Source organism: Saprolegnia diclina (assembly GCF_000281045.1).
Source record: "Saprolegnia diclina VS20 unplaced genomic scaffold supercont1.44, whole genome shotgun sequence".
In the NCBI taxonomy this organism is placed as follows: domain Eukaryota; phylum Oomycota; class Saprolegniomycetes; order Saprolegniales; family Saprolegniaceae; genus Saprolegnia; species Saprolegnia diclina.
Window position 1 is genome coordinate 111904 of NW_008246111.1, and position 11144 is coordinate 123047.

The window sequence follows — 11144 nt, forward strand, 5'->3', positions numbered from 1 at the left end:
CGCTTTTGATTGGTCAAAAAGAGGACAAAATTTCCTTTTTGGCCAATCAAAAGCGGCGAATGGGATCGGCACATGCCGAATACAATAGTATCCGGAGGCCATTCCTGGGAAAGGTTGCCACATCGAAACGAGCAAGTGGCAGAGCTGAGCGGCAGGGCGGCCGTGGAGGCCAGGACGGCGGCGCTGCGAAAGCCTTCTGGTAGCCTTGCCCAGAACAGCCAGCAGGATGTGACTCATGTGATCTGGAAGCAGCTGCCTCGACCAACGCCATGGCCTGCCGTACGTCTTGGGAAGGCGGCTCGCGCTCCTGGCGATGAGGCCGGCGTGGCGCGGACCTCGGTTGTGTCGCATGGAACTTGCTGGATGTGTGTATTACAGGCAGATACGCAATACGTGGCAGCAGCAGGAACGAGCTCGAAGCGCTCTGCGATATGGCGGCCAAGTTTGGCTCATTGCCCCGAGGCTCAGCGCTTGGGCATTGCTACATAGGCCGTCGTGTATCTAACGAGATTGCGTTTGTGCGGTCCGTCCTTCCTTCTCGTTTAGTCGAGTGGGTGCAAGGGCCCACTGCGGCTCCATTGCCCACTAAACTATTCAACTACTCGACTTGAAAGATATTCAAAAATGCATTTAGTCGCTCAATTCGATCGATGGATCACGAGGCTTGCGCCATCGTCTTTTGCTCGATGCGCAATACGAGGATACGCAGCTTCTCGTTGTCGTTCGGAAGCTCGTCGGCGCATTCGTCGCAGATCGTGGCCGTCATACTGTGGTGCGCGTCGCAGCAGACGCAGACGAGACCGTCGTCGATCTCGAATCCGTTCTTCTTGGCAGCAGCCAGACGCTTCAGAAGGACCTGGAGCTTGGACGCAACGGACGCTAGAGGTTCCACGCAGGCTTCGCAGTGCGACTCGAGCAACGAGTTGGAGGCGTGGCAGAGCTGACACACAACATGGGTGCTCACAGAGGAAGGCGACCACGTCTACGTCAAAGCATGCTGAGATGCCCGGACGATGCCTGTGTTGATCGTACCACCGAGTCCGTCGACGCGGCAGAGGACATCGACGGTGTGGGCCGAACTCGGTCAAGGAGGCCGCCGACCATGGACTCCGAGTCGCAGATGCGCGTGATCAAGTGGTTTAGCTCCGAGAGCTGCGGGACCTACGAAAGCCTGCTGAAGAGTACTGCGGTGGACTCGACCGAGTACCTTTTGCTTGGTCGATTTTTCTGCTTGCAGCAGCGTGTTGATGACGAGTGGGTGCGTCGCCAGCATCAACGGCGTCTTGCCCGTCTAGAGATCCCGTCCTTCACTACGCAGGATGATGTGCTAGATAGCGATACCGTATCCTTGGCAAAGACGCTGGCCTCGACGTCCAGAAGGTACTTGACGGCACTGTCGTGGGCCTTCTCAGCTGCAACATGGAGCGGTGTCTGGCCCATCTAGTTCAAACGAGATACGATTTGACGGGATCTAATCACAAACAATATTGTCTACCGCGTCGCACGCATCGACGCTGACGCCACACTGGACGATTTGGTGAAGGATGCTCATACTGCCACCAAGTGCAGCCGCGTGCAGCATAGTCGATCCATCCTAACATCGCAATGAGACATGTGGAATATAAAAAGTCAAAGACAGTACTTTGGAAACGAGACGGGGGTTGGCGTTGGCACGAAGGAGACATTGGACAACGTCGGCGTGGCCACCGATCGCAGCGGCAAAAAGGGGTGATTCCCCATTCTACACCAATTTGAAACCAACACATTCGATTGAAAGTAGAGAGTACGTTGTTGGTCGCGTCGATACCACTCTCTTCTTCGGTCACTTGAAGCAGCATCGTGACAATGGGCAGGTGCCCCGCTGGTAGAGAATACGTGGTTGGTCGCGTCGATACCACTCTCTTCTTCGGTCATTTGAAGCAGCATCGTGACAATGGGCAGGTGCCCCGCTGCAGCCGCCATGAACATCGCCGTCTCGCCGTTCTAGATCCCACCATTCAGTATGACACCGGGTTTGACGTCCAAGCTCAAGGTCCATACCTCGTTGGTCGACGAGCAGTTCACACCCAGAGCGAGGAGTTGCGACAAACTGGTGCCATCGTTGGAGGCGGCGGCTTGGTGCAAGGCGGTGGCGAAGATTGCGGATGAAGCACAATGATCCTGCAACCTCACACGGTCAGTCAAACACTGTATCGAGGTCGCCCACCTTGTCGACGAGATCGACGGACGCGCCGGCTTGGTGCAGCGCAAGGGCGGCCTGCACGTTGTCAGTGCGGATCACGATGGCGAGAGCGGAGCGGCCAGCCTATTGTACCAGAGACGACGGCTTGAGCGTCCAACTCCAAGGCGATATGGATGACTCTACCGCGTCTTTGGCGTCGAGTTGGAGGCCGGGCTTCTGGAGCAGCGCTTGAAGCAGCGGCAGATGCTGTGTTGCCACAACCAGATGTAGCAACAATGTCTCAAACTAGTAGCATTGTCATGACTATCGATGACAATATTGTTGAAAAAAATACGTACGCAGTTGCGGACGTTGGCGTACACCAAATTGCTTGTGAGAACGCGCGTGGCTTCATCAAAGCGCTGGCTGTGCATTGCATTGAAGAGCTACGACATGGTATCGACCCCGAAAGCCATGTGGACGACGGTATACCTGGTTGAGCACGCGAGGGTGGCTGCGCAAGAGACTTGCGACGTCGTCCTTGGAGCTGGCTGGCTACCTCGAGCGGGGTTTTGAGATCCTAGAGACAACAGTGCATTCGAGCGCGCTGCATGCAGCTAGTACGTTGTTTCTCGCATCGATGTTGGCGCCTTTCTCCAAGAGTAGACTCGCAATGCTGCGCTGATTGCCCTGAGCTGCATAATGCAGCAGCGTATTGGCGCTCTACGCTCCAAGACGCTGGGTATCCGCGGGATGGATCATCAAAGCGCACCGAATCGAGTGCGTCCAACGCGGCGCCGTGCTCAAGCAAGAGGCGGACGACGTCCATTTGACCTTTGAGAGCAGCTTGATGCAGTGGCGTCGAGCCAATCTAGATAGGTCAAGCTCCAACAGTGTCAAATGCACCAATCCTACCGAATCGCGCGCGTCCACCAACGCGCCCTTGTCAAGCAAGAGACGGACGACGTCCATATACCCTCGGAAAGCAGCTTTGTGCAATGGCGACGAGCCAATCTAGGTAGCAGGGACATTCAATACGCATGTTGTCACGCAAAACCGACCTCGTCATACGCGTCCACGTTGGCGCCGTGCTCCAACAAGAAGCGGACGAGGGCCGGACGATCGTTCTCGGCAGCTCGGAAGAGCGGCGTCGCACCACTCTAGACAGCGGTTGCATCACGGCAAGGCAGGCGATGGTCGACGATACCAAATCGCGGGCCTCCACGTTGGCGCCGTGCTCCGACAAGAGGCGAGCGACGTCGAGGCGACCACTGATAGCAGCTTTGTGCAATGGCGTCGAACCAGTCTAGAGACGTCGTAGCATCACACTAAGCAAGGGAAGCTGGAAGCTTGATTTTGTACCGCATCGCACGCTTGCACGTTGGCGCCTTTTTCAAGCAAGATGCGAACGATATGCCCCCGACCCCAGCTCGACGCTTTGAACAATGGCGTCCAACCAGCCTAGCAGTCGCTCATCACTGTATGCAACGCAACGCAAGCTCCAAGCTTGATTTTCTACCGAATCACGCGCCTCCAAGTTGGCGCCGTTGTCAAGCAAGTGGCAAACGACGTCCAATAGTCCGCTATCTATCGATTGGTGCAATGGCGTCAAGCCTATCTACTTGGAGCATTATGCATCTGCACAGTTGGTGTCGTACCTTCTTTGCGCAGTTGACGTTGGCGCCTTTGTTGAGACAGGCGATGACGTCCGCCAAGGCGCCACGCTCTGCAGCTTCGAGAAGCGCTTCCTACATTCTGCCTGAGTATCGCAAGTCGCTCTGTCGCCGTACCTCGTTCCTCGTTGACATTGCCCGTCGCTGCTGGTTGGAAAATGGTGCAAAATGGGTCTCGTCCCATCGCTCGTTTTTGATTGGCGCGTCATTCCACAATCCACAGCACGGTATCCGGATGAGTGGCACGTCACGCAGTGCCGACGCGTTCGTCAAGGGAGATACATCACGCTAGGTTTTATCATTGACCCATGGTTTCATGTACCTCATTTGTCTGCCAGCGCTCACACTTCTCTTCGCCCAAGACTGCCTACAACAGCAAGCCACGTCCCGGGATGTACCTCTGGCTTCGCGCCTGCACGTATCCGGAGCGACCGCATCGCCCAACCAATGTACCACTGTCAAGTCCAGTGACGATTGCCGTCAAGGCGGCTCGCACAAGAGCACCCAGCGTAGTTCAAGTACTCATAGGAGCAACTCGAGCTTCCTTGGCTCCTTGTACGAAGTGTGTCGCTCGCCCCAGTGGCTGTCGGTCGAGTGTTTTTTTGCGTCCACGATTTAGACAGTCCAACATATCATCTCTCCTATTTAAATGGGTCTGCGACCCGGACAAATACATACTTCAAGGCAAGGCGGATCCTGGGATATACGTGGCGGAAGAGTTCCGAGCCACCTTTTAACGTGGTGAATTTGTCGGGTTCCTGTTATCGTATGATGCTAGTAGATGGCGATAAATCATCCTTGGGACAAATGTAGTTTGTACATGATGAGTATGACTAGTTGTACAAGTCACTATCTCGGTGTAAATTGTCATCTAGAAATCTCGTCGAAATCACGGCGGCCAGAGTTCCGAGCCACCTTATACGGATCCGAATACCAACGGGAGTGTATTTTTATTCATCATACGACCACTTTATTTAATTTTGGACGCGGCAATGCGCCAATGCCTCGCGTCCTCGCCGTTCATCAGCTTGCGCTCCGTAATAATGCTTGGTGTCTCCAGGCGCTGCTGCTGGCGCAAAGCTGTCGCCAACTTCTTCGCGAGGACGCCGTCGTGCGCTCGTCGATGGCGGCGATGATACCCGCGCGCTCGCCTGGCGTAAGGACTGGGTTCGGCCCGTTGCGGCTGTGCACGTCGACTTCACCTTTGATGCGCCGCGAGATGTACATGCGGTCGAGGTTGTATGCCTTGGCCGCCGCTCAGATGGACTGCACGGCCTCAATGGCGCTCAGTGCACGAGATGCCTTCTCGTCGCGGCGTCATTTCGACATTCATGCTCGGTATAGTTAATTCAAGGCAAATTTTTAAAATGTGGTGATGGGTTTGGCCGCTGGGATGCCACGTGCGCAATTTTGACCCGATGGACATCGTTCGAGCGCCAAAATGTAGTTTATTCCCACGGCTACGATCGCGTTCCGCTGGTTTCATCATATTCCATCAATAACATCACTTCATTTTGGCGCGATGCCAAATCATGGCAGGTGGCTCGGAACTCGGTATGGCTCGGAACTATGCCGGTACTTATATTTATTACCTGTCGTGGGTTGACCCTGCCGGATTTGATTTGACGAGGTTGTGCCTCGAAATAGCGTTTGAGACGGCGTTTTGTACAGCGTTTGAGACAGCGTTTGAGACAGGATTTCAAGTATTGAAAGCCAATGCAAACGATGGCACGCAGCGCATTGGTGCCAACGACAAACGTACCGCTTACGCATACTAAACCACTTGGCTTCCTGTGCGTATTAAAAAATGGCAACGACAGACATACAACCAGTGATTGCCTCTCGCCACGAGTAAGAGATTACCGTATGACCTCGAGCCGCACCAGCGCTGAACGTCGTTGCCTTGGTTCGCAATTATACGCCTTGGAATCCTGCATATCGAGTAGTGTAGCCGCGGCGCTGAGCCGGTCACTACGCGGGCCTGCGCCATGAAAGACAAGGCCGCTGTTGCCACGAAGCACGAACCCGCCGCGTGCAACTCAAGTCCGCTGCCGTGGAGTACCAGCGGGCAGGCGCATCTTGGCGGCATCTCGAATGTTGTGGTGTCGGGCGGGCAGGCGGACCAGCGACGCTCGGACTGGTAGAAGGCTCTGGTTTCCATTTATCTCGCGCCAAGTACGACATCAATGTGACATTGATGTGGACACTACAATGACGTCGCACATGGCGCTTGCGCTCTCAAGTTGATACACAATGACAATGTGTATCAACTTGAAAGCTGTGTTGGGCATCATCATAGCTAGCGACGATACTATACTAGTGAGAGATCAACCAGCGCGATACCGTTGCTTCGGTCGATGCAGCTACAGTCGAGAGGCATATGAAGTACGTGTTGGAGGGTTAAGGGTTTGTAAACTCGATGGAAAATATACTAACGTAGATAGATACTATTGTGGGACGATTTTAACACAATTTCTGGACGATCGGAAATGAGATTTGTGTAACGTTTGGCAAAAGTGTATTCAAAATGCAAAATTAGCACGTGCGTTGCACTAGGGCTCTTCGTCGATCGACTCGAGCAAATTTGTCGGTTCTGTCGGTGGACGGTTGTGGGGGTCAGGCGAGAGGTCGTCGTCATCGTCGTCGAAGGCTTCGTCACGCTCGTGGTCGTCAAGGCGCTAGGTGAGAAACTTGATAATCTGCTGGGCCGTCGGGCGACTCGACGGCTTTTGCGCCCAGCAGGCGGTCGCGAGCTTCCGGAGCCAACGCGGGCAGGCTTGGCCGAGGTCCGGACGCAACATCCCGGCGTGCACGCTAGCAATGACGTTGCCATCATGGTTCGCATACGGCTTGTGGCCCGTCTCTACTTCGGACAAGGTGATACCAAACGAGTAAATGTCGGCGGCCGACGTGTAGAGCGTTCGGTCATCGTCCTGGCTTGGGTTGTAGTCGTACGCGCGGAAGACCTCGCGGGCCATCCAGAGTTGCGACCCGATGTTGCCCGTCATGAGCGTCTCAAGGGTCCGTGCCGTGCCAAAGTCGCCGAGCTTGACTCCATGGATCGATGAGAGAAAGACGTTCAAGCTCTTGACGTCGCGCAGACAGTTTGCGTCTCGTCCGCGACTATGTGGTGGCATCCGACGAGGACGCGCCAGAGACGTGGCCTCTGTGCTGCATGGTGTGCCACACTCCGATCGTGGGCTGTGTCGTCGCCTGTGCCAAGTGCCCGCAACCTATCTTTACGTTTTGCGGTCGCTGCTACGCACAGCGGCCGTCGCGACTGACGCGCTTCTGTCGCCACGACTCGTCCGAGACGAAATGGACGAGGACATTGCCACCGCGCCGGTTTTTTCACGAAGAAGATTTGCTTGCGACAGAGTCGCCAGTGTACGCCGACACTGAGGATCTCTGGGGCGAGTACGTGGCCTACTGCCACACGCACAAGGTTCCGACGAACGAGCGCTTGCCGCGGACATCGGTCCCTGGATTGAGCCGCGGATAGCACCCGATGCTTTAAGCCTCGAGGTATCAAGTCATCAAGAATGTCGAGCGTCCCAGTCGCGAGTCGGGTCATAAACCCGGTGAATTCATATGAACTAACGCAAATTGGTACAGCATCACTCTTCTCCAATGCAATCCAACAGCAACCTTCGATCGTACTAGTAGTGTATATTGTCCTGCATCATTTGAAACCCAGTTGCAGGTCGGCTGTTGTGCCTAGGGCTAGGGTAGGTGTAGGGTAAAATCGAGCGATCGTCGATGAAAGAGATAGCATGTGCTCGCTGCGTTTGTGCTCGCTGCGTTTGTGTACTACATAACACATTTGGACTGTATACAAATATTAAAACATGCATTTAGTCGCTCAATCGATCGATGGATCACGAGACTTACGTGTTGGCCGCTTGCTCGATGCGCAGCACAAGGATACGCAGCTTTTCTTGGTCGTCCGGAAGTTCATCGTCGCACTCGTCGCAGATCGTGGCCGTCATACTGTGGTGTGTTTCACAGCAGACGCAGACGAGACCGTCGTCGATCTCAAATCCGTTCTTCTTGGCAACCGCAAGACGCTTGAGAAGGACCTTGAGCTTGGAAGCCACGGGAGCTAACGACCCGGCGCAGGCCTCGCAGTGCGTCTGAAGCAACGAGTTGGAGGCGCGGCAGAGCTGACACACGACGCGCGTACTCACAAGCATCGAGTTGGACCATGACGAGTACGTCTACCATAGCGATATGATGGAGATCTCAACATAAGGTCGTGTTGATGAGCTCACCGTCGTGCCAGTGGATGCTCCAGAGGTGACGGACGACGTCACCGAGCCGCTGCTGACTGTTGAGCTCGTGCGACTGAGTAGCTTGTCGGAGCGGTGGAGGTTCTCGGGTGTTGATATCTACAAAGAGAGTAGTGTGCATGACCTTTTCATGCCGTCAGAAGCGACGTAGGCTACCGCGGTGGAGCGCGTCTTGCGGTCCAAGGGCTCGGTCTCTGGTTCCTGCGCCAACGCTTGTTTGCTGCGACCGAGCAGCTTTTGGAGAGAAGTCACTAGCATCTGCGCCGACGGACGCTGCGTCGGGTCAAACGACAGACAGGCGTCGGCAAGGTGACGCAACCAAGGCGGAGAGTTTGCGCTCACTGTCGGACGGAGGTTGCCGAGACGCACGCCGTCCATGATATCCCATTGCCGGAGGCCCTTGACGTCGTGAAAAGGCAGCTGGAGCGTGTCCAGCTCGGTCAGAATGACGCCAAACGAGTAGATATCGGCGGCAAAGCTGTAATGACTGTCCGACGTAAAGACCTCGGGGGCGGTCCAGTACGGTGTGCCCTTGGCGGTCGTCATGATGGACTCGTACTCGCGCGCAATCCCGAGGTCGGCGAGCTTGATGTAGTTGGTCGAAGAGAGGAGGACGTTGTGGCTTTTGAGATCCCGGTGAAGAAGACCGTTGTGGTGCAGATCGGCGAGGGCATTCGCAAGCACCCACGCGACGTCCAGTGGCGAGACATCAACCTTGGTGGGTTGACCGAGTCGCTTGGCGTCGAGGTAGCTGCGCAAATCGCCGGCGTCCATGTACTCCAGCACGAGCTTGGGGCTCGATGAACGGGAGACAGCGAGCAGTTGGAGCACGTACGGCGAGTTGCACCTACACCCGTCAATGACGAGGGAATAAACAAATACTAGTATCAGAAAAGACATACAGCTGCATGGTCTCCATCTCGTAGATGAGTGCTTGGATGCAAGACGCGTTGACGGCCGTCTTGATGGCCACCGTACGACCATTGTACATGCCCTTGTACACGGCCCCGTAGCCACCAGCGCCCAATGGACTAGATATGTCCATCTCGATCTCCGACTCGGACACCTAACGACGTCATTTGTCAGAATTTTATCCAAACCGAGGACACGGACTTCAGGAACCTCACTGTGCGCAGCCGCTTGAAGCATCGTCGCCAGACGTCGATGGCCTAATCGAATGGCCAGAATCATTGGCGTCATGCCTGCCTACGAAGAAGGTTGTCATCGGCGCAGTAAACTGCTCGTGATATGTACTGCACTTTGGACGTCCATCTTGATATCTGGCGCGCGCACGAGTGCATCCAGTACCTTGTGGTCGTTGCGTTGCACAGCGAGATGCAGGAGCGAGTCGCCTTCCTACTCTCATTTATTGGCTCTCGGATGACGCGTCACTCGCTTGCCTCGTTCATGGCGTTGGGGCTCACGCCGTCAGTCACGAGCGCCATTGTCTGGCGGTAGTCTCGCTTGCACACAGCGTCGACAAGCTGCGGACGACGCTAGGTGATGCGATATACAATAGCACACTAGGCTTCTGTCGACAGGAGGTCATACCTGCATGTTGGCTTTGGCTTTGGCACGCTGCAGAATCGCGACGACGTGATCGTCCGTCGTAAGCATCAATGGCGTCTCGCCCGACTAGAGACAGACGTGTCGAGCTCACTTTGTGATTAGTAAGTACCGTAGTCATCGCAAAGACGTTGGCGTTGGCATCCAAAAGAGACTCGACAACGCCCGCATGCCCCTTGGCGGCCGCAACGTGCAAGGGTGTGTGACCCAACTAGTCGAAGATCGACTACCATACTGAGAAAATAGAGTGTAGCGCGCGTACGTGGTTGATCGCGTTGACATACGTCTCGTCCTTTGCCACCTTGAGCAGAGACGTGACGATGGCGACGTGGCCGCTGGCAGCCGCGAGGTGCAGCGCAATATCTCCATGCTAGAGCAACTAGAGTCAAGGATATGGACGCCGAAAGTGCCAACCTCGTTCGTGAGTGTGGGGCTGATACCGAGAGACAGCAGCTGATGCACCATGCTCGCGTCGTTGGTTGCGACTGCGTGGAGGAAGAGGGCCTTGGCCGCGTCAGGGCTTTTTGCCAGGGCTCGAGTCGTCTAATACCGAGTTGCTGAGTTACTCAAGCAGGATACAAGCGTGTACCTTGTCGTTGAGGTTGGGCTTTTTCACGAGCGCGTGGACCAGCGGTAGGTCTTGCGTCGCGAGCACCAGCTGCACCAAGGACGTTCCATTCTACAGTAGCCTTCGGCCACTCCATGTACAAACTAGAGAAATGTACGCTGTCGCAGAGGTTGGGGTCGATGGTCTCTTGCTCGAGGATTCTCGTTGCATCGACAAAGCGCTTTTTGTCGAGGGCGTGGAAGAGCTGAGTAACATTGCATCATTATCACAGAATCGGAGACACAACTACGTACCTTGGCTTGGTCGTCTCGCACCCGAAGAGCTTCCCGCAAAAGCTGGGCGATGTTGCCATGACCATCTTTTTCTGCGAGCATGAGTGGCGTCTCGCCTTTCTACATGATATAGTAGGGTTGTATCTCCCGCGTAGCATTGTGTGAAGTAACATACTTTGGTTTTGACGTCGATGGCCGCGCCCTTCGTCAGCAACAAGCGGACGATCTCCAAATGACCTTCGGAAGCAGCCCAGTGCAATGGTGTTCGACCAAGCTACACCAGAAATCACACAATAACACACGTGAGAAATACAAAACACAAAAGTACCATGGTTTTGACGTCGATGGCCGCGCCCTTCTCGAGCAAAAAGCGGACGACCTCCAATTGACCTTCGGAAGCAGCCCAGTTCAATGGTGTATAACCATCCTACACCAGAAATCACACAATAACACACGTGAGACATAAAACACAAAACGTACCATGGTTTTGACGTCGATGGCCGCGCCCTTCTCGAGCAAAAAGCGGACGACCTCCGAATGACCATTGTAAGCAGCCCAGTGCAATGGTGTTCGACCAAGCTACATACAGTAAGATATAACGTAATACAGAAATCA

The 11144-nt window shown here is 55.0% G+C and overlaps 3 protein-coding genes across 5 annotated transcripts; all 3 read right to left on the reverse strand.

Annotated features, from left to right (window-relative positions):
* Positions 1-655: 655 nt before the first annotated feature.
* SDRG_11778 (hypothetical protein) lies at positions 656-3969 on the reverse strand (the record flags this gene model as incomplete). The annotated part of the gene is made up of 21 exons (XM_008617829.1): positions 656-982; positions 1033-1161; positions 1208-1291; positions 1342-1440; positions 1496-1594; positions 1643-1741; positions 1876-1983; positions 2041-2160; positions 2207-2305; positions 2366-2467; positions 2521-2607; positions 2654-2716; positions 2786-2884; positions 2934-3032; positions 3077-3175; positions 3223-3321; positions 3369-3467; positions 3524-3622; positions 3681-3779; positions 3820-3909; positions 3952-3969. 21 exons carry the CDS (start codon positions 3967-3969, stop codon positions 656-658), a joined length of 2217 nt encoding a protein of 738 aa, XP_008616051.1.
* A 2543-nt stretch (positions 3970-6512) lies between these two features.
* SDRG_11779 (hypothetical protein) lies at positions 6513-6971 on the reverse strand (the record flags this gene model as incomplete). Its single annotated transcript, XM_008617830.1, has 1 exon — positions 6513-6971. One exon carries the CDS (start codon positions 6969-6971, stop codon positions 6513-6515), a length of 459 nt encoding a protein of 152 aa, XP_008616052.1.
* Positions 6972-7415: 444 nt separating this feature from the next.
* On the reverse strand, positions 7416-11108 carry SDRG_11780 (TKL protein kinase). 3 transcript variants are annotated; one of them, XM_008617831.1, is made up of 18 exons: positions 11010-11012; positions 10858-10956; positions 10705-10803; positions 10551-10649; positions 10415-10501; positions 10279-10368; positions 10104-10232; positions 9952-10059; positions 9802-9900; positions 9675-9758; positions 9524-9619; positions 9378-9479; positions 9237-9329; positions 9026-9189; positions 8280-8970; positions 8106-8222; positions 7726-8051; positions 7416-7662 (listed from the first exon to the last, which is right to left on the reverse strand). In XM_008617831.1, the coding sequence occupies exons 1-18, from the start codon at positions 11010-11012 to the stop codon at positions 7494-7496; spliced, it is 2655 nt and encodes an 884-aa protein (XP_008616053.1). In that variant the 3' UTR covers positions 7416-7493. The 3 variants fall into 3 exon arrangements, with proteins under 3 accessions (XP_008616053.1, XP_008616054.1, XP_008616055.1); XM_008617832.1 differs by having other exon boundaries at positions 7416-8051; positions 11010-11108; XM_008617833.1 differs by lacking the exon at positions 10858-10956 and having other exon boundaries at positions 7416-8051; positions 11010-11108.
* Between the last annotated feature and the right edge of the window lie 36 nt (positions 11109-11144).